Below are 21,576 nucleotides of genomic sequence, written 5' to 3' on the forward strand. Positions count from 1 at the left end.
CAAAATGTGTGTACATTTTTAAAAATGAAGGCCATCGTTTTTATTCAAATTCTTACGAAAAGTTTCCTGGCTTTCTCCCGCTCCTTCAAAAAAACAAAGGTTAAGGTCGGAAGTGAGGCGAGTGCAAGGTGCCGCCTATCCCTCCGTTCAGCTTCATCTGGTCCCAAGAATTGTACTAGGAGTGAGAGGGCCCGGGCGGGATGTCTAACTATCCCTAGAACAACTCGTAATTATAACACATGTCTGGCGTTTTATAGTGTTACTTCTCAAGGGTACTATTGGCATTCAGGGACTCCTGCCCTCCGTGTAGGCCTGTTCAGCATCCCTGACGCTGCCCACTAAATGCCATCAGTGTCCCTTGGTCATTTTGGCAACCAGAAAACTACTCTTCGTGGAAAACCACTTTTTAAGCCTACTTGTTTTATTGTGTGAACTTGTTCTCCCAGTCACCTTCAGATCTTTAGCGTAAGGCAGTTTGGGATAGAGGAAAGAATACGGGGTTATAGTGTTGGGCTCAGCGAATGCTACCAGCCAACTAGGAACGAAAATCAGCACCCTGGAGCCATCGTGGACGCCTCCCTCTCCCTCACTCTCCACACACAATCTATTGCTGAGCTCTTTTTACTTATGTGGGAGCTATAAAAAATTCTTTCCTTCACACCTAAGTTTTTGTAGCTGGGCTAATACTCTAACAGAGACGGAATAACAGGAGAAAATCAAATTATTAATGCATGCACTTGGGAATTCATATAAGCATGAAAATTCCAAAGACTGAGGTAACATTGGTAATATTTTTGGACAAAAGAGAAAGGGGGAGGGGCTGGTAATAGATTTCAGAAGCGAGAATGGACTACTTACAGGTAGTTGAGGAAGAGCAGAACATACATTGCAGGAAAATTCTTGCCAGGCAACTCAAACAATGGGACAAGAGGTTTTTAGCTAACTGGCTTGGAGTCTACCTGACTAATGCTAGGATGAAAATTCCTCAGGGGATTAAGCCAAGGCTCCCTTCCTAAAGCAAGTTTTTCTATCTGAATTTCTTAGGCAAGAAGTGGGGCGGGGGCAAAGGTTCTTTGAGTCTTATTTCTTAATAAACAGCTTAAAACCAGTATCCAAAAAAGCAGCTTCAGGGTGCCAAAATTTTGGTTCCCTGTACTTCCTAAAAATCTCTTCAATCTTACATCTTCTTTTCAGCCATAGCACTTTCTCACTGATTGGCTGCAGACCCACACCTGCCCTTACCCCATTCCTGTTGGGCCCAGGGTGGTGGTGGCTAGTAAAAATCTGACCTGTCCCTTCTCCAAAATTTAAAACCATTCCAAAGTTCTACGGCTATGGGAACTTCTACCATGATCTAGAAGGCCCTGCAGGGTCCCATCTCCACAGCCTCTCCAGCCTCATTTTGTGGCTTGTCCCCCTTGCTCCCTGCCCTCCAGTCGCTTGGGCCTTCTTTCAGACTTGCCTTTGCTGTGCTCACTCCCAGCACAGGGCCTCTGCACATGCCATGTCCTCTGCGTAAGACCCTCTCCATCCTTATCTTCACCCAGTTGGCTCACATCACTTCCTCAGGGAGGCTTCCCCTGATATACTCAAGTGTCCTTAGTAAAACTTGTTACCTGTGCAATTTTATATGCGCTAGGGTGACTATTTCATGGTCTCCAAAGATGAAGCCATGTCTTTGCTCACCATTGTTTCCCCAGCGCCTGGTGCTAACAGAGCGAGCACTTAAATTTGTATTGAATGAGTGACATTGTAACACAAGTTCAAATGCTGGATTGAGCATCTTCTTTGGGCCTCATTTTCTCCCCCATTTATGAAACAGTGACGAGAATACCCTCTTTCCTTGGGCTTTGTGAGGAATTAGGTAGTAGATGAAACTCCCATGAACACGTGGGCTCAGTGTATGCTAGGGTCCCTGTCATCTCACTCATCCACTCTGCTGTGTGCATGTGAAAGAGTGAGCCTCTTGGGTTCCATGTCTGCACCAACTAAGAGCAGTGGGTTTAGGAGAGCGGTAGGTGGAACAGAATCAGGAGCCTCTGAAGAACTGGCTTGGAACTCCAGGCAGAAGAAGGCTATGAAGTGACCCATTAGGTGAGGCATGAGGCTGTTCGGTGGGTGTAATAGGGCCTCCTGAGCTGACTGCTTGGGGCTGTGTGTGCCGGGAAGCAGAGCTGGCTCCACCTCCTGCAACTCTGTGGGCCAGCCCACCAGGTGCAGGCAGGCCATTCACTTCCTGCCCTGAATGCCATTTTTTGTTTTGGGGGTTAGTACTATGGAGGAGGGTGCCAAAAGATTGAATGATTTATCAGTGGTGTGCAAAACTCCATTCCCCTAGCTGTACAAAAATAAAGTAGTTGGGCCCCTCCCCTACTCCTTGTCAACAGAAAAGCCATCCTGGGGCCATTCTCCTTCCTCATTTCACTCCTCACTGAGGTTCTTCTGCTTCCCCAAGGTGAATGCAGATAGCCTTGGTTTAGGTGAAAACAACCATGTTGTCAGCTGGCTACTTAAGCAAGCAAGCTTTTGGCTTCAAATCTGCCCTGACCTTCCAGCCGAGCTGGCTTATATCACAATGTAGTTCATAATATAAACTGCACAGTCGCTGGGGCTCAACAGCACATAGTTGAAATGGCTTTACATTCATTTTGGCCTCTGAGCAAATGCCTTTAATTTTGTATGTAATATGAAATTCCTGACCTCCTAAAGACTGGGCTAAGAACCAACAATTTCTGTCTTCTGGAATTTCCAAACAACATACCACCCTTTATGTTAAAATTAATAGTGCCTTTTGCTTTTCAAAGCACTTTCAGCCCTATGTCTTGTTTGTGCTGGATGGCTCCTAGGACAGGTGGTTTCCTCGAGGCTCTGTCGTTTAATAGCTGTGTGACCCTGGGGAAGTTGTGCACCCTTTCTGTGCCTCAGTTTTGTAATAGGTAAAATGGAGAAGACAAAGCACCCACTGCATCGGGTTCTAGTGTGAGGCTTATATGACTTAGCAGATGTGAAGCATTTAGAACAATGTTCAATGAACACTAATATTTCCTTTACTTTAACTGCTGTTCTATCCTGGGTACCAGCCAGGTATTGTTTTAAAATAAAGCTCAGCTTCCAAAATATCTAGAAGTTTCCACTTTCATTGTAAGAGTATTCCCAGAGCACTACAGCTCTATTCTTCCCATTACCACTTGTTTTCTCTATACCTTCTTATGCCTGCTGCCCCACTGGAGCTGTGCTGACCATTGCCTGTTTTCTTCCTTGCCTCTTACTAAACTAGAAACCCCCAGTCCTAACACATATCACCTTCTCTCTACCTGACAGACTTATGCCCTCTAGAGCTTATGCATGTTGTTTGTAGCCACTAAGATCTTTTAATTTGGCTGACATTTTGGTTTGGGTACCATTAAAATGAGTAACTTAGATGTTTCTTAACATTCTGAATTATCCTTTCCTGGCTACTGGCCATGCTGCTGGGAGATCACAGGGCAAACAGGTTCAAGGTCCACTGAGAAACACCAGGATGTGCTGGGTGAAGCCATCAGGGTAACATGAACTTCTGGGGAACAGGCACGTGAGCATGCTGATCAGCTGTTACTACACAGATTCCAACTGCTACAGTAATTGCTTCCTTTATTGATTTAGAACGAAACACCAGCAAATTATTTTCTAAACAAAAAGCATATGGATGTTTATAAAACACCAAAATCCCACCAGCATGGAACTAACCATCACCGCATCTTAACTTGAAAGCAGTACCGGCAGATATCAGCAGACAACCTGGGAGCACAGCAGTTATTGTGCAGTAGGAGTCTCAAATATCGACTGGCATCAGCATCTCGGACACTTGTAATTTATTTTTGCTGAGGGGAGGGTGTGGATTCTACAACCAAAGCCCTCAAGGCCAGCAACTAGACCACCATGAGGTCAAGCTAAATGTGGGGCCAGCTTCTCCCCAGCAGATCTTCTTGGCATGCAAAATAGAGACAGCATTGGATTTCTAAAACAACCACACCCACAATCATCGTCATATTTCCTAACACTCCTCAGGATGCCCAGGGTTTTAAAGAATGGAAAAATACACCAATCACATTTCCAGAAGCACAACTGTATTTGAACTGACTGCTTCGCAGTCCCTTCCTGTCCAGTCCTGCCAGTGGTCCTCGATTGTGATGACCTTGCCTTGCAAAACTGCAAACATAGTTCAAATAATCCCTTTGTCATCTTTGAAGAAAATACAAAGGCATTGCCAGACAGAAAAAGCACAGCTACACATGGTAGCTAAATCTTTCCATTTAACAAACAAGTGGCTCCTCCCAGAAACACCAGAAACAATTGTTCATCTCAGAGCCCCCTCCCCAATTGTCCTTGTTAAGGGTTTTATAATGTTGCTTCTAGGCACAAAGAAGGTCATTAGATGCTGGCTAGTTAATTTTTGCAAATACATTATCTCGATTATCTGACCGGTCACTACTGACTTAAAATCTCTCAGAATCAATGCTAAGAAATTATTTGGATAGTACTGGAATTTTTTTCAGATGCATATAAACAGCTGCATTGTCATGAAAATTGGGCTAAATTAAGAAAACAAAATAAACACCTCTGTTACATCTTCGAACAGTGAAGGTCGTAAAAATTACATCCTAAAATACGAGAAGGAGTGAGTTGGATGGAGGTATCATTTGGTTCTCTTGTTTCCAGTGTTGATACAAAACACAATTTCACAGGCCCCTTGTTCGGTTTCTCAACTCGTTAGCAGCAAGATCCTCCCATAATACCCGTTTCCCTGGGCTCTCTGAGTCACGACAACAACGAAAGTTAGGTCAAAAGGAAAGCCTCTGAAGACCCACCCTAGACTAAGCCCCATGGGGGAGGCGTCTTTGTGATAGCTTCACATGCTCCTTCGAGTGTCATAATCTCCCATAGCCCCTACTCACAAGGTGAGGGTCACATACACCACTGATGTATCTAAAAAATAAACTCTTTTGCAGCCCGAGGAATCAAAAATACCTTCTCCCCCTCTTTAATGGCCTTTACATTAACATGCCCCAGCCAATGGGGTGCAGGGCAGACCTTTCACCCGGGTCAGAAGGCTGTGGAACTCTTCCACTGCCTGTGAATGTGCCATGGGGTTAAGCACCAGGTGTCGGAAGAGGTTGACAGGCTCAGCATTCCGAAATGTCTTGGGGATGGGGATGGTCAGGGGCAAGAAGCTATTACCAATGAGGAAGTGATGGAGGGACCTCTGCTGGAGACCCCGACCCAGGAACCAGAGGATGTCCTGGAGCCGCTGGGAGAGCATGCTGTGCTGCCAGTCTGTGAGCGGCAGCCTCAGCAACAGGTGCATGAGGGCTGTTTTGAAGTGGTAAGAGGTGAGGATGGGACGAGATGCTCCCTGGGGTAGGCTCTGAAGGTCCCGGAGACTTAAGATGATCTGGAGGCATTTGAGGTGACAAGTGTTCTCGGGAGCAAAACGCCCTACAAGCTTCAGAAACAAGTGCTCACAGGCTGCAAAGGACTCAGGCCAGTCCACACTGGTGAGCTGTTCCTGCTCGGAAGCCTGGCTCACCAGGTAGACCAAGGTGTCTTCCCGCTGCACCCCCAGGACCAAGCGGATTGAGAGAAAGCGGCCTGAGCGATAGTCTAGCCTGAGCTTGCAGGACGTGGTGGATGGTGGGAGGCTTAGCTGAAAGTCATACTTGTGGGCCACTAGGGCCCAGGCATTGCCCACCATGTTCCGGAACCACTGTGCAGTCTTGCATGCATCCAAGTGGGACCCGGTACAGAGTGCTGCCTTGATGGAGCTGCTACACTTGCCCAGAAGGGCCGAGTGGTCCCGGTGGTGGTGCACTAGGCAAAGCACGTCCCCTAGAAGCTTCTCGCGCTTACACACACATTCCGACTCCACCAGCACACTGCCACAGCGGTGGCCCAGGGCCGGATCTCTCATCTCCAGCACAAACATGGTGCCCTGCGGGGGGACGATGGGCACCAGGATATCAAATTTCTGGGTCTCGTGGAGAGTACCCCATTTCTCAAAGGCAGCCCCAATGCCCAGGCAGTCCTCCAGCTGCGGGTGAGCCTCCCGGCGGCTGAGCACCCGGCAGGCCTCAATGAGGTCGTCCACGAAGCTCTCCACGAACTCGCACGTGCAGGGAAGGTCACGGACGACGTTCTGGACATAGTGTCTGTAAAACGATTCCAGGGTCTCCTGTGAGGGGAAGTCGGCAAGCCAGTTGTAGGAGGTGATGGGCACCCGCCGGACTTCCTCCTCTGCCTCCTCGTCACTGCTAGAATCAAAGGCTGGCTCGAGCTGCATGTTCTGTCGCAGGAGCTCGAAGATGAGAAAGAGGCAAAAGAGGCCGGCGTTCCACAGGTTTCCCAGCATCCAGCTCAGTGGCCCCTCCTGGCCCTCGGCCTGGAACGGCCACCCCATGTCCTTCTTCCCCAGCACTAACTGGTCGCTGGATGTGTCTCCTCTCCAGAAGTTCTCTGCCTTCTGCTTCTGCTCAGCTGCTCGCTTTCTCTCTTCAAACTCTATCTCTAACTGGCGCATCTCCTCACTCATCCGCTTCTCCAGCTGCCGACTTCTGGCCAGTGTGTCCAGGTCCATCCGGTCACTGACCATCAGGGGGTGGTGGACAACATACATCACTGCCAAGAACAGAAGGCTTATCACAGCCATGGAGGCCTCTGCATCTGGAGAAGTAGGGGTGGGAGTCAGAAGTGGATCTTCGGGGCTCATCTGCTCTCCGGTGCATATTCCCCAGAGCCCTGGAACCCCCAAATCCTGGGAGTCAACTACTCAGGATGAACAGAGAGCTCACAGAGCTGGGGCTGGACAGAGCCAGGGTGGTCTGCCCGGGAGGAGGTTTAGGAGAAAGCGGGGCAGCAGGATATGCCACTCAGTCTCTCTACTGCTTTCCTTCCACATGGCCTGGGTAGTATTTAGGTTTCCAGAGAGTGGACATGGGACTGTTTTCATTCTGGTGTTGGATGGGGAGGGGGTCCCAGTGGTAGGGTGGCCTCACCCGACTCATCAGTCCACCCCAGGCACCAGGCGTGCCTTGCTGACCCCAGAGACTCCCTTCCACGGGCAGGAAGCACTAGTCTGCCTGGGCAACACCTTTCTTCTTGCCAGGCAGTCGGCCCCAGCCCCCATCTGTAGCATCCCTCTTACTCTGTGACTTCATAATTCTCATTTTGCTCACCGGGTGTCATCAGACTGCTCAGCCTCTCCTCCTCCCTCATGCCAACCCCCGGTGGGCACCAGGGAGGCACAGTGCTCCAGCCACTTCTCTGCTGCTTGCTGCTACACACAGGCAGGCAAAGCGGCACTTCTTAGCCCAGGAACCAGTTGCCCAAGGCCACCTGAAGGCGGGCAGTAGTCGGTTCCTCTGCCTCCCCACCCACCGCAGAGGTTGAAGCTGCTGGGCTTACCGAGGTCATGAAGGACCCAGTCGTGTGGGCGCTGAAGCCTGGTGGGGGCCTCTCCTCCCTTTGGAACTTGGCCTTGCTCAGGCTCACTCAATTCCTGTCAAAATTTACAAGGTACCTGGGGCTTTAGCTGAAAAAGAGTGCCTCTCATTCATAACTTCCCCAAATTCAAGGCCCAGAGATCTGGACTCTCGCCCGCCTGCCCACCCTCCCGGGGGTTTTCCCGGGGCCAGGTTCCTCACCGTCGGTGTCAGCAGGAACGCGGTCTTGAAGAGATAGAGCGGCCTGACGGTCCCCGCCTGCTTCCCGGCGGCGTGGAGGCTCCCTGTTCCTCGCCAGGTCCTCCCGCGGGAGTGGCCCCGCTCCCCTCTCTTGGGGAGCACACCATGTCTGTCCTAGTGTCCGGTCGTCTGTGCGCGGCCCGCCACTGAGAACACACCAAACTGCGCGCGGATCCGAGGGCGCCAGCCCAGCATCGCGACTACCGCCGTCCAGGTCCCGCCCAGCTCCGCCGTCCAGGCCGCGCCCAGCGCCACCAGGCCCCGCCCTGAATCATGAGGCCCCGCCCACCGTCCAGGCCCCGCCCAGCCCCGCCGTCCAGGCCGCGCCCAGAGCTACCAGCCCCCTCCCACCTCGCCCAACCACACCCTGCTCATAGCGTGCGGCGCGAGCGGGACTTGGGGATGCAGTGATCTCATCGCGCACACGCGCCCTCCGTCCCGGCCCCAGGGTTTGTGTGCACAGAGCAGGGGCTGCGGCCAAAAACTTAAACGCTGAAGGGAGCTCCTGCTGCAGCTGCTCAGCCCCTCTGGGGTGGCGCCAGGGAGCACTACGCTGGCTTTATCACCTTCACTCCTCTCGGTTCAGCGGGGAATATGCGTAGTGGGAACTTAGGTGTGAGAGTGACGGTGGCATAACTAGGAATTGATTAGGGAAACGGTATTCCCATTTCGGGCTGGCCCTGAGCAAAATGGTGCAGGAGATGAGATGTGTTGTCGGCATCCTTAATGGGCGGCAATCCCAGCCCGCCCCCAGACTCAGGCATCTCGCGGTAACCCCTATTCCTGTCGTCGTGGCTCTCACTAAAGGATCACACGGTTCCAAAGACCTGGCTTGAGGCTTTGCTTTCCATTTACTAGCCACATGGGAATAAGAACTCTAACTCTACAAAGCTCTGCTGACGCGAGGCTGTATAAGAGAGAACTTTATAAAGTGTGGAGGCAGAACGAGCTTGGGATATACTAAGAAATACCAGCAGAATGGGGTTCCTGAGAAGTATCTGTGGAGTATCAGGATGAGCCCCCGGCTTTCTTTCGTGTCACCCATCCCAGGAGAAAAGAAAGTGGTGACCTCTTGATACTTGCTAAAAGTCCTGCTGAAAGACAAGTTTCAGTTCTCCTTATCCAGTGGCAATGCAGAGGGGACCTCAAACAACTTGGGCCACACTTCCAAAAATGTTATCTTAATCGTGGAAGGGGAAAGACTATTCTGGATGAGGGTAACTGAAGTTTCAAAGTTCCTCTTTATAAACTTGCACAACAAAGAATAGCCTATAGGCTGCCACTAAGCATTAGTACATTCAAGCAGTTGCAATGAAATTCTCTATTTTTAAATTTATGATATGACAATGTCAGGATGAAAAAAAAAAACCCACACATTTTAGAGTGTGGAAGCTAATGGTATTTAAAGCCGTGTGTTTAAAGATGTATGTATATGGTCAAGTAAGGATTTGTTTCAAAGGTGATTGTCGGATTGGAAGGCATTTGTTAATTCATAGCCTGCAGAGAAATGAACTTGTTAACATGAATTAGAGACCCCAAGCTACAGAACTATTAACCCATTTAAATATCTTACTTTGGTCACAAAAGCCATCACAGTGGTGAGAAGAGTTGCTCAAAGACTTGAGAACGTTGGGAGAAATACCAATAATCAATTTTTTTTTAAAGCAAGTGATTTGGGGTGGTTTTCCTTGGCTTTTGATGAATTGACAGATATTACTGATACAGCCCAGTTGTTGCTGTTTATTCCAGAAGCCAAAGCAGGCTTTGCAGTTACTGAAAAATTAGACGATGAATAATCATAAAACAACCACAGGCAAGAATATTTCAAAGAAGTTGAGGAAACACTAATTCAGTACAACCAGAAATGGAACCGGCTATATACCTGCCAATGTATTGCAACAGATGGTGGTAAAAATGGATGTGGAGCTGGAGTTATTTGACATAGCTCCACTCCAACCCTATAAGCTATATATGTTCAGCCCTAGGTCAGGAGGCGTTTACCATCCAATACACAAGTTACCAAGGGGCCTTGGGTGACTGAACACTCCTCTTTCCCAGCTCCAAGAGTTCAGGCATCCTGAGGGCTTCCTGGACACATTTAAGTTCTTTTGAGTCTTGCTCTCATTTCTCATGTTCCTTAATCCTTGCCCACGGCACCTCCGGCAGGCACACCTCTCCTCTTGCTCCACTTCCTGCCATCACCTCTCAGCTGTACTCCCTGTCTCTGGTCCCCCCCGTCCCCACTCTCCCACCATTCATCTTACCTTCCTAGCTCTGTGAGGAAGCTCCTGTATAGAGGGTCTGAAATAATAAGATGGCCTGCCTTTGAGGCTGGTGAGGCCAAACAAATCAGTTATCTTCTCTGGGCTTGGATTTCTTCATTGGTAAAGTGGATTAGTAGATTTCATAAGGCTTATGGGGATTAAATGAGATAATGTATGCTAAAGTGGTACTTTGCAAATGCTTGCCACATGATATATAATTTTTGCTTAATCTAGATTTGGTCCCCCCAATCAAATAGCTGCTATAAAGCTGCAACAAACCAACCAAACCCCAAACCAGAAACCTGCTATGGTTTCCTATTGCCTCCTAAAGTAAAATCTCTTTATGATGACATTATTTTTTCAAGAGATTATAAATTATATCTACCTAAATTATATCCCACGGTTCCAGTCTTACATTTGCCCTGCACTCAGCTGAACTGAGCTCTTAACAGTCCCTGAGGCATGCCTCTGTTCTTCACCTTCATGCTTTTGCTTTTTCTGTATTCCCCAGATATCTCCCCCAGTCCCTGCCTCAACTGAAATCACAGCCAACCTTTTACATCAGAGGGTCTCATGTAGGAAGTGACTTCTCCGATCGCCTCAGATGCCCCCTTGTGGCACTGACTGCATTCTGCTTTTTAAATTGCAGTCATTTGTATGTTTTATTTCTTCTGCAAGACTGAAATTTCTCAAGGGTTCTAATTGCATCTTGCTTTTCTCTGAGTTCCCAAAAGTGCTCATGGAGTTTTGTGTACATGTGAATATTTGAGAGGTGACTAAATGAAGTGACAGGTCTTCAGGTACGGAAATAATAGTTCCAGGAGCCTGGGCAACCCTATTCCAGGTCTGGGGCCAGGGAGTATTAAATTCTGAAGGCTATCCTTGGAGAGAGGCAGCATACTGGAGCATATTGGATTAGCATGAAAGCTAGGCCCAACTTGGCCACTAATGTCCCCCAAGGGCCTGTGCCTGTCAGAGTACTCTCAGGTCCCTCAGCTTCCTGGGCATAATGCTGTTAAATTTTTTTAAAAATAACTTTATTGAGATCTAATTTATATACCATACAATTCTTCCACTTAAAATGTACAGTTCAGTGATTTCTTAATCTGTATTCAGAATTATGCATCAATCACTACAGTCTAACTTTAGAACATTTTCATCACCCCAGTAAGAAAACTTGTTCCCATTAATAGTCATTCCTCATTCTTCCTCTCCAAGATTCCTGCCTCCAACTGTAATATTTCACTTTTCTATAGATTTGCCTATTTTTCACACTTCATGTAAATGGAATCATACACTGTGTGGTCTTTGGTGATTGGCTTCTTTCATTTGTTAAATTAAATGAAGAAGCCATTATACTGAGGTGGTTCTAATACCTTGGCAGCCTATGTAAGCAAACCAAACCTGAGCCTGGAAGTGCCTCAAGGACTTTAAGAAATCAAAACCTAAGGACAGTGAACCACAGAGAGCCTGCTTGCTAGTCTTTTCCAAGTAAGGTAAAAGCCTAAGCTATAGCCCCAAAACTAATTTTCTTACTTTGCTTCTGCATCGTCTCTATAAATTTCTCTTAGCTCCTGTTGGTGGAGCACTCCTAACCATTTCTGGCTTGGTGCTGCCCAATTTGAATAGATTTTTGCTCAAGTAAATTCTTAAAAATTTAATATGCCTCGGTTTACCTTCTGGCATCCTCAACACGTTGAGATTCATCTATGTTATAGCATGTATCGGTACTTCATTGTTTTGGAGGGCTGAATAGTCCATTATATAAATCTACAGTACCGCAATTTGTGTATTAATTCATCAGTTGGTGGAATTTGGGTTGTTTGCACTTTTTGGCTATTATGAACAGTGCTTCTATGGACATTTGTGTACAAGTTTTTGTGTAGACATGTATTCAATTCTCTGAGTAGATTCTTAGGAGTGGACTTGTTGGGTCAAATTATAACTCTATGTTTAAATTTTTGAGGAACTGCCAAACTATTTTCCAAAATGGCTGCACCATTTTACATTCTCATCAGCCATGTATGCGAGTTCCAATTTCTCTGTATCTTTGCCAACACTTGTTATTGTTCATCTTTATTACAGCCATCCTAGTGGTATGAAGTAGTGTCCCAGTGTGATTTTGACTTGCATTTCCTTAATGACTAATGACGTTGAGCAGCTCTGCATGTGCTTATTGACCATCTGCATATTTCCTTTGGAGGAATGTCTGTTCAAATCCTTTGCCCATTGTATAATTGGGTTGTCTTCTTGTTGAGTTGTAAGAGTTCTTTATATAATCTGGATATTAGTCCCTTATCAGTCTTTTCACTTTCCTGATGATGTCCTTTAAAGCATAAACATTTTAAATTTCAATTAAGTCTCATTTACCTTTTTCTTTTGTTGCTTGTGCTTTTAGTGTGATATCTAAGAAACCATTTCCTAACCCAAGGTCATGAAGATTAACCCGTCTTCCTTTAAGAATTTTAGTTTTAGCTCTTACATTTAGGCCTATGACCCATTTTGAGTTAATTTTTGTGTATGTTATGAGGTAGGGGTGTAAATTTATCTTTTTATAGGTGAATATTTAGTTGTCCCAGCACCATTTGGTGAAAAAACTCTTCTTTCCTCACTGCATTGTCTTGGTACTCTAGTACCAAATCATTTGCCCATAAATGTATGAGTTTATTTCTGGACTCTCAATTCTATTCCATTGACCTTTATGTTTATCTCTTTTAATCTTACAGTAAATTGGCTCAAGCTTCGTTCTACATGTTATGAGAACAACAGCATCTCCGCACTGCCAAGTGTCTGGGAATTCTCAAGATCGTATTTTCCCATTACCTCTTGTACCAGTTTCTTGTTTTCACTGAATTCTCTCAGCTCGGGGACTTGTCTTCTATAACCTAGTGGAAATTAAGGAATGAAGGTTGTGCCATTTCAACTTTCCATGGCACAACTTTCATTCCTTAATCCCCTAGAGTAATGAACACAACAATGTGTGGCAAACTCCTATTCAGGATTTGAGCAAATCTCATATGGGCAGCAACTTAAACATCACTCCCTAAAAGTGCATCAGCCAGTTTCTTTGCTTGTGGTTCCCTTAGGTGCTGACTGTCATTTTCCTGGGCTCTCTTGCTTCCTGAATACCTTTCTCTTCCCTTCTCTGAATGCCAGCCTCCAATCCCCACTCCTCTACCTTTTCTTATGCAGGGCACTTTAGTTCTCTCCTTCACTTGCCTTCCCCAAGACCCTCCAGCCTCACCCTTTTCAACAGGAAGGCCTGAAGTTTCCCTGAACTGGCTCCTCCAATTGAACACCCACCTCTGGAGTAAACATGGCCCTTACCCTACAGTGAGGAAGCATAGCTGTCATTGTTTTCTAAATCACAATTTTTTCCTCCTGTACATACATTTCAGTGTGACAACCCTCTTTTTGCTGTAGCCTCCTCAACTGGGAAGCACTACTCTATCTCTCACAGTCCTTCCAGTTCTGATGTCCTATGGAAATTTTCAAATCCATCTAAATTACTAAATGGAGGATTATATTTGAAAGAGCCTGCTGAGAAAAAAAGGGAAGTTGGGGGAATTTTCCTTTGTTTCCTGCTTCACAGATTTGCCCACAGTCCCAGCTCAACTGTGAATATGAGTACCCCTCTACAGAAATGCAGAGCAGAATCCTTGACATACTTTTCAGACTCATTTGTATCAGGTGGGTGAGCCATAGCATGGCCATGGAATAAAAGTTGGTCTTTTTTTTTTTAAGTCAGTCTTGAGGATTCAGATTTTAATCGCCTTCATTGAGTGTCCACCTGAGTCAGGCACTTCGCCAGTGCTTTTAACATTACCTCATTTAATTGCAACTCCTATGAGGAAAGTTTTATTGCCTCAATTTTAAGGATGACAAAATGACACTCACCCAGAGAGACCTGGTAGCTACCTCAAGGTCACACAGCCACTGAGGAGCAGAGCTGCCACAAGGACGACTGTCCCTTGGAAGGCTCAGTTAGATATACAAAAGCCAGCCAGGGCTGTAAACTCTATACCTACAGGGGCCAGGCAGGTAACACAAAGGAGCGAGGGGACCAGGTAGGAGAAAACAGGAGCAAGGTGAGGAGCCTGTGTATCCTCGAAGGGTGAGGATGAACTCCTGCTGCTTAACACTCATCCTCTTTTGCACTCATCTTTCAAAAGCGAATAGGCTCTAAGAACTGGTTGGCTGGGGGTGGGAAGGGCCCAAGGACTTTGCCATTGGGTAAGAAATGAAGTCACTGTTTCAAGACTCCATCTCTGTCAGGAGGGCAGCTGCCTTCACTAATGTTCCTTGAGCCAGGGAGCGGGCCCTGCCGTTGAATGTGACAAATGTTTGGGAGCAAATAGGGGGCCCCAGCTGGCCCAATGGCTTTAGGCAGGGCAGACTTTTTATTCAATTATTAAACCTAGGAGAAAGACCCAAAGAAGATACCAGTCTTTCACACAGGCACACACACCTTAAATCACTTGCTGGGCACTTCGGCTTCCTCAGCCGGAAATAGGGCTAATTAGCCCTCCGGCCTGCAGAGCTCACAGGACTGTTGCCAGAGTCAGAAGCCGGCAGAAAGCGTTAGGGTTAGGACAGGGGGGTAAGCATGTGTACGTTTGCTCACGAAGTGAAGAGTCTTCAGGGCCGCAGACCGGAGCCTGACATGGGCGGAGAGTATAGGCTGTGGGTCCGAAGTGGCAGAAAAAGGCCAGAACCAAATCTGAGGATCCCCGGATACAGGAACCTGGAACCCGCTCGCCCCACCCAGAAGGCCGCGGGGCAGCAGCGCGCGCCTGCGGAAGACACGCCCCACCCGTACTTCCGGCGCGCGACCTGGAAGCGGAAGAGATTTCGTTTTTCTCTTACGCACTCTCGTGCGTCTCACCTGCGTAGTTTTTGCCCGGCGGGAACGCGCAGCGGGGGAAGTTTGTCTCGGTGAAGGGAAGCTTAACGTTGAGACCCCGGAGCGGCGGCAGCCATGGCGGATGTGACCGCCCGTAGCCTGCAGTACGAGTACAAGGCGGTGCGTATGGGCCCGGGGAGCGGGAGGCGAAGAAGGAAACTTGTCCTTAGGCCTACAGAAGAACTACGAAAGCGGAGGGGAGGTCAAATCGGGGTGTTGTCCCCTCAGCGCTACACCCGACCCGCTCCAGATATCACCCTCATCATGCCCAGCAGTTTCCCGGGTGTGGGTTATTATGGGCAGCGTTAGGATTGGGCAGCTGATTGAGTTGCTCTTTGCTCATGTGCAGTTATACGACGCTGTTTCTTTTTGAGGAAAACATCTTTTTATTCCGACTAGTGGTTACTAGCACTTAGTTGCCCCGATTCTTACTTCCTCTGTTATCGCCCGCTGATATTCCTGTGGTATAGGAATTGGCTCTGCTCGTGTCCGAGCTTCCATTACACTGTGATCTTTTCAGAACTCGAATCTTGTCCTCCAAGCTGACCGCTCTCTCATTGACCGTACCCGCCGGGATGAGCCCACGGGAGAGGTGCTGTCCCTGGTTGGGAAGCTGGAGGGCACCCGGATGGGAGATAAGGCTCAACGGACCAAACCGCAGATGCAGGAGGAAAGAAGAGCCAAGTGAGTACCGAGGGGAGAATAATTTTCCTTCGTCCACAGTCCATCTTTTCCCCGCTGCCCGCCACAGTCCATCTTGCCTTGAGCATTTGAGCTTTGTTTTTCTGAAATGCTGAGTGCAAGATGAGACATCAGTGGCAGTAAAAAACTTTCGTGAAGGTAAAAACAACATGAGAATTAAAAGGTTTTTAAGTAAAAAACACCCCTATTTCTTTCTGTTATTGCATATTTCCTACTGTTAATACTAACATCCAAGCATCCGCGGTATGAATGATGGGATTTTTTTGTTATTTTTTTTACTTTTTGGGGGGATATATTTCAAAATTTAAAAATTCAACTTTATTTCACTATTATCTTTTGGCCTTGATCATCTCTGTTTTTCTCAAAAATCGTAGGCCCAGTTTTGGTTTATAGTAGTTGTATTTGAAATGAGTTAATGCATTATTGGTCTTCCACTTTGCAAAATATGATCTCTTTTCCATTTTTGTTATAATTTGTGGAAATCAATGGCAGTAGATTCCTTTAGAGCTTCAGTTTCTCTGGCTAGAAAAAGAAAATGTAGCTGAGGAGTGAGGCACTAGTCAAAACCCAGTTGTATAATATTGTACAAAATAAAAAGAGTTGTCTCTTTTAAATAAATGCGGAGGATGTCTCATTGTAACATTCAGTGCACCTAGTGAGAGAATGACAGGATTCCCTGTCTGTTACTGTGTTCCCACAAAGAAACACTCCTGCAAGCGACTAAGACCAAATGGGAATCATTTGGTGAGGTATAGCTTTGTGTTTTAAACGTTACCTGTGTGCCATGAAGCTGAAGAGGAGGGTGGCTCGATTTAGTCTTGCCTTGGGGAGGGAAGGTTCTCCCAGATCACCATTGCACTGTGTGTGTTAGGCGAAGGAAGCGTGACGAGGACCGGCACGACATCAACAAGATGAAGGGGTACACGCTGCTCTCAGAGGGTATCGACGAGATGGTGGGCATCATTTACAAGCCCAAAACCAAAGAGACCCGGGAGACCTACGAGGTGCTGCTTAGCTTCATCCAGGCTGCCCTTGGGGACCAGGTGAGGCAACCAGAAGATGAGGCCAAGGTTTTGGAGGGGAAGAGTCCCACCTGGGAGGTGCCGGAAGAACCTCGTCCTGTGGATGTTCCGTTGGCTGAACCAGTTTTCAGAAGTGGCTAATACTTCCTGCGTACTTACTTGATGTAGGGTAGTGCTTTGCATGTCTTCTCTCTTCCAGCTCTAACTATAGCTCTATGATTAGGTGCTGTTAATGTTTGTTTTCCATCTTACAGAAGAGAGATGTGAGGCAAAGGATAGTTACGTAGTTTTTCCAGGTCACAGAGGTAGTATTCGACAGCCAAGTTAAGAACCCAGGTATCTATCCCAGGTCTGTGCTCTTACCCTTTTTACATGTGCAGTTAGATAAAGGACTTTTGTGAGTCTGAGACTGGTGAAGAGGGTGCTGTAGGAGTTGGGGATAGAGCATCACCACAAGGCAGGCGAGAGGAAGACTGCAGTGCCCTTCTCACCTGGAGAAATGTGACAGATGTGGTGGAAGCTGTGTCCTTCTGCTTCCTAAGATCACTTACTTGATCTTTTTTAAAATGGGTCTTTAATTGTGTGATTCTGGTGGCATTTTTCATTAGCATTAATGAAAACGGTCAGAACCTGGTATGCAGGTTTTAAAGAGGTACGGTTCGCCACAGGCTGTTGTCACAGATCAGTGATGGTCTGCCTTTTGTTGTTTTAAATGTTTGTTGTCATTAGGTTTTTTTGTTTTTTGTTTTTTTGCCACCAGCCACGTGATATTCTGTGTGGGGCAGCTGATGAAGTTCTAGCTGTCCTAAAGAATGAAAAGCTTCGTGATAAGGAAAGGAGAAAGGAGATTGACTTGCTGTTGGGTCAGACAGATGATACCAGATACCATGTTCTAGTGAACTTGGGCAAAAAGATCACAGACTACGGTGGAGACAAGGAAATCCAGAACATGGGTAACTGAGCTCTTTGTGTCCTGGTCATGTTAACTGGTTGCTTATTGACCCCTAGAGGTGATCTTCTAACCTCAGTCATTAAAACAGTTAAATACGTCAGTTCCTGTAACTTGTTTGTATTTCTTGAGTTAAAATTGATTATGGCAGCCATTTCTTAATCTGGAGTTTTCTCATATAAAGCATGGGAGAAAACTCAGGCAGAGCCTGGGGGACTCAAGTAGTTGAGCAGGCAGAGCAGGGCCATATCCAAGGTTGGCAGGTTGGAGAAGGCCTTGGTGGTGGCTCACTCTGGCCATTGTTAAGTGTCTTTGTGAGTCCTTAGACCTGAGGTCTGTCCTAAGTGAGGGCATGTCAGGCCAGTGGGGAGGATGTTAGCTCCATGGTGTCTCATCCCACTTATTGTTCACTGTTCTCTAATCCCTCATTTCAGATGACAACATTGATGAAACATATGGTGTGAATGTACAGTTTGAGTCTGATGAGGAGGTGAGTGATAAAGCCAAATGACCCAGTTTATTTTTTGTCTTTTGAAATTGTTTGGGTAAGGGGATCAGTTCTAGTGTAAGGAATCTCTATAAATTTTATGGTGTTGTATAGGTGTCAGACTTGGCCATGAATATCATTTTGCCAAAAAACTATTGTAGTCATTGTTAGGTTTTATAAAACAAATTAAACTTATAAGTAAAAATTAATGTAACTTAGAATAAGCCATGTGCATCAGCAAAAAGAAGACAGAAGATGAGTGTGGTGTGTTCTTCACTGAGAGCATATGCCACCACGCATCACTGCATTTTAACTTTACTGTGATCATTTCCCACCCATCAGGGCTGCATGTCTTCTCTCTTTTTAAAAGTACACATTTGCCCAAGAGCTTGGGCACATTTTGTACGTGATTGGTTAAGTAACAGCTGCAAGCAGCCACTAAAGTTCACTGTCTGGATGATTTCTTGAGTACAACTGAATAAGAGCAAGTAGGGCTCTTGGAAGTCTGTGCAATTGCCTCAGTTGCCGCAGGTAACCCCGGCTCCTGAAAGATAAAGTGCCACGTTGGCACCTCATGCTAGGAGAGGAGGCAGGGGCAGTGTAGGCTCAGCAGGGAGCCACCAAATCGGAAGCCAGGCGGTCTGACCAATTTGGGTCTTGGATCTTAGGCAGATCATTTTTCTTCAGTTTCTCCATCTATCAGCTGAGATGAGTGAAATAGTGACTGTGAATCCCCATCCTGTGATACAGTGAATAGGATTGTATGAATTTAAGTAGCAACAAACTGAAAGAATGCTTTGCCTGTAGTATTTATTTATTTAACAAACGCTTATGACTAAGCGCCTGCTTTTAATGTGACACCATGTGGAGTCCACAGTACTGTGTGAGCCGGTGTGTGAGTTAGGATGGTAGTGCGCACGCCAAGTGTGGCTGCATTTCTACCCAGGCGTGCTTTCGCACAGCTTCTCTTCATTTCATTTACGGATCGTGTGTATGAGGGAGATTGATTCAATGGGTTGCCTTTGTGGCTGCTTCAGGTGAGCAGCAGAAAGAAGCATCTAACGAAGCAGGGCCACAGGGACTGAAAGTAGTGAGGTCATTGCATTAAATTACTCTGGATAAGCTGACCCTGGTTTCAGTAAGCTCTGGGTTTCACCCCAAAGCTGTTGCTCTAACTATGGGGCTAATTTTCAGTGATGCAGGAGACAGGTTGTGGTGTGAGCCAGCTCCGTATCAGGTGTGGGGGTTGGGGCTCTTTTCACAGGAAGGTGACGAAGATGTGTATGGGGAGGTTCGAGAAGAGGCCTCCGATGATGACATGGAAGGGGACGAGGCAGTGGTGCGCTGCACCCTTTCGGCTAATGTGAGTGCAATCTGCTCTTGCTCGCTGCTTCTGGGCCAGGTGCCTTCTGAGTAGCATTTCTCTCCTGTATGAGGTCCTGATATGTCACCAACTGAACTCCCTTTTTGTAGGGCGAGTGCGAGGAACTTTTAGTGTCTTGTTTTCCTTAAGATTTCAGTCAGTCACCCTCCTTCCCAAAGGCATGCGCTGCTGAAATCTTAGTTTTGGTGTGCTTCTGAATTCAGTAGAGCAAAGTTTTCTGTCCTCTGGGAAGTTCTCAAAAGAAAGTGGGCTATGGGTGGCTTGTTGAGTGCTATCGTGGGGTGGTGAGATGTGATTGGGGCAGAGTTGGCGAGATCAGTGCTGGGTCACTTTGCAGCTTGTTGCATCTGGGGAACTGATGAGTTCCAAGAAGAAGGATTTGCACCCTCGGGACATTGATGCCTTCTGGCTGCAGCGGCAGCTCAGTCGCTTCTATGATGATGCCATCGTGTCGCAGAAGAAGGCAGACGAAGTGTTGGAGATCTTGAAGGTATGGCCAAGGTCATAGTTTTGCATCCAATGTATGGGACAGCGCATGAAGTAGACAGTTGCACCCTTAATCCTGATGTCACCTTCTCTGCAGACAGCGAGCGATGACCGGGAGTGTGAGAACCAGTTGGTGCTGCTGCTCGGCTTCAACACTTTCGATTTTATTAAAGTGCTGCGGCAGCACAGGATGATGAGTGAGTGCACGGTGGCCCCTTCTACAGCATGCATGTGTGTGCGTGTGCATGCGTGTAGTGGAAGCTGTGTTGCCCTTGTAGCTCCAGTTCATGTTTCATTCATTTTTCTTTGTATCCCAAGGTTGAACGTTGGTTTTATCTCACCCCCTCCTCTCACCTTTGCTCTCTTTTTGCCGTTGGCAGTTTTGTACTGTACCTTGCTGGCCAGTGCTCAGAGTGAAGCTGAAAAGGAAAGGATCATGGGAAAGATGGAGGCCGACCCAGAGCTCTCGAAGTTCCTCTACCAGCTCCACGAGACGGAGAAGGAGGATCTGATCCGGGTGAGGCGGGCTGGTTCATCTGTCTGATTCCTGAGCTGAGTGTTTGCTTTGGAAAGAGACTTAAGTTAGAAGATTGCAGCGCACAGCTAAATGCATTATATTAAGAGGAAGTTGTAAAAGTATTTTTTAAAATTCTTTGAGGTTTGTCAGGGGCACAGATTAGAATCAACACATTCATGTTGGTGTGGTCAAGAGACCACTGACCCGCTGTCTCCCCGGCACCGTGGGCCTGTCCTGTTTGTGTACTCAGTAAATCATGGCATCTCCTAAAAACAGGAAAAAAACATGTGTTTGCTGAACTCTGAACCCCCATTTCTACCCCTTGGGGAGAGCCATTGGTGCTCAGTGGTTGAACGTCTGCTTCTGAAATCCACTCACTGTGCATTGTTCCTTTAAAGCTGTTTGCTGCTCTTGTCAGCTGGTGGTCCCCATGGCATGTGTGGATGTAAAGGACTGTTTTTCTGTTTTAGGACTTGCTGGTCAGCACCTGCGCATCCAGCTCAGCCAAGAGCCTAGGATGACTCGCTGCTGCCCTTTTTGCCTTTTCCCTCTCAGGAGGAGCGGTCCCGGAGGGAGCGAGTGCGGCAGTCCCGAATGGACACTGACCTGGAAACCATGGACCTGGACCAGGGTGGGGAGGTCAGTACTGGGACCACCTCCATCACTGTGAGGGCTGGAAGCTCATTTGCTCAGCTGCTGACTTCCTTTGTGTTTGTTTTTCCTGGTACCAGGCACTGGCCCCGCGGCAGGTTCTCGACTTGGAAGACTTGGTCTTTACCCAGGGGAGCCACTTCATGGCTAATAAACGCTGTCAGCTTCCAGATGGATCCTTCCGTCGCCAGCGCAAGGGCTACGAAGAGGTGCATGTACCTGCTCTGAAGCCCAAGCCCTTTGGCTCAGAGGAGGTGAGAGCATTACTCCTCAGTTTTCACCTCAGCTCCCCTCCTTTCTAGTTTGGATTTCAACCCACTGACCATGGTATGGCCTTGTCTCAGATTATTCTGGAAGTGTAAGGTGCTTCAGAGCATTTTCGTTTTGATCTTGAGCCCGGGGAACAATACTGATCCCTCTGGTCTGGCCTACAGTGGAGAGAGATGCATGGAGGTGCCAGGAAGTGCAGTCCTGGCGATCCCTCAAGGTCACAGTC

The 21,576-nt window shown here is 47.3% G+C and overlaps 2 protein-coding genes across 5 annotated transcripts in view; one reads left to right on the forward strand and one right to left on the reverse strand.

Annotated features, from left to right (window-relative positions):
- Positions 1 to 3,612: 3,612 nt before the first annotated feature.
- ITPRIPL1 (ITPRIP like 1) lies at positions 3,613 to 7,947 on the reverse strand. 4 transcript variants are annotated; one of them, XM_039872558.1, is made up of 3 exons: positions 7,677 to 7,817; positions 7,438 to 7,564; positions 3,613 to 6,651 (listed from the first exon to the last, which is right to left on the reverse strand). In XM_039872558.1, exon 3 carries the CDS (start codon positions 6,647 to 6,649, stop codon positions 5,036 to 5,038), a length of 1,614 nt encoding a protein of 537 aa, XP_039728492.1. In that variant the 5' UTR covers positions 6,650 to 6,651; positions 7,438 to 7,564; positions 7,677 to 7,817; the 3' UTR covers positions 3,613 to 5,035. The 4 variants fall into 4 exon arrangements, with proteins under 4 accessions (XP_039728492.1, XP_039728493.1, XP_039728494.1 ...); XM_039872560.1 differs by having other exon boundaries at positions 3,614 to 6,696; positions 7,438 to 7,531; positions 7,677 to 7,829; XM_039872557.1 differs by having other exon boundaries at positions 3,614 to 6,696.
- Positions 7,948 to 14,828: 6,881 nt separating this feature from the next.
- SNRNP200 (small nuclear ribonucleoprotein U5 subunit 200) overlaps positions 14,829 to 21,576 on the forward strand; it is a 29,929-nt gene continuing 23,181 nt past the window's right edge. The window contains exons 1-11 of the mRNA XM_039872556.1: positions 14,829 to 15,002; positions 15,403 to 15,566; positions 16,456 to 16,627; positions 17,367 to 17,559; positions 17,990 to 18,045; positions 19,307 to 19,405; positions 19,764 to 19,916; positions 20,010 to 20,109; positions 20,293 to 20,429; positions 20,985 to 21,068; positions 21,161 to 21,334. Of these exons, the coding sequence (XP_039728490.1) occupies positions 14,958 to 15,002; positions 15,403 to 15,566; positions 16,456 to 16,627; positions 17,367 to 17,559; positions 17,990 to 18,045; positions 19,307 to 19,405; positions 19,764 to 19,916; positions 20,010 to 20,109; positions 20,293 to 20,429; positions 20,985 to 21,068; positions 21,161 to 21,334 (1,377 nt within the window). The 5' untranslated portion in view covers positions 14,829 to 14,957. The remainder of the gene's footprint in view (positions 15,003 to 15,402; positions 15,567 to 16,455; positions 16,628 to 17,366; positions 17,560 to 17,989; positions 18,046 to 19,306; positions 19,406 to 19,763; positions 19,917 to 20,009; positions 20,110 to 20,292; positions 20,430 to 20,984; positions 21,069 to 21,160; positions 21,335 to 21,576) is intronic.

Source organism: Pteropus medius, unplaced genomic scaffold (genome assembly GCF_902729225.1).
Source record: "Pteropus medius unplaced genomic scaffold, Ma_sr-lr_union100, whole genome shotgun sequence".
NCBI classification, from domain to species: Eukaryota; Metazoa; Chordata; class Mammalia; order Chiroptera; family Pteropodidae; genus Pteropus; species Pteropus medius.

Coding starts and splice junctions, on each gene's coding strand:
- ITPRIPL1 (XM_039872559.1), bottom strand. CDS start 6,682: ATGGCTGTGATAAGCCTTCTGTTCTTGGCAGTGATGTATGTTGTCCAC.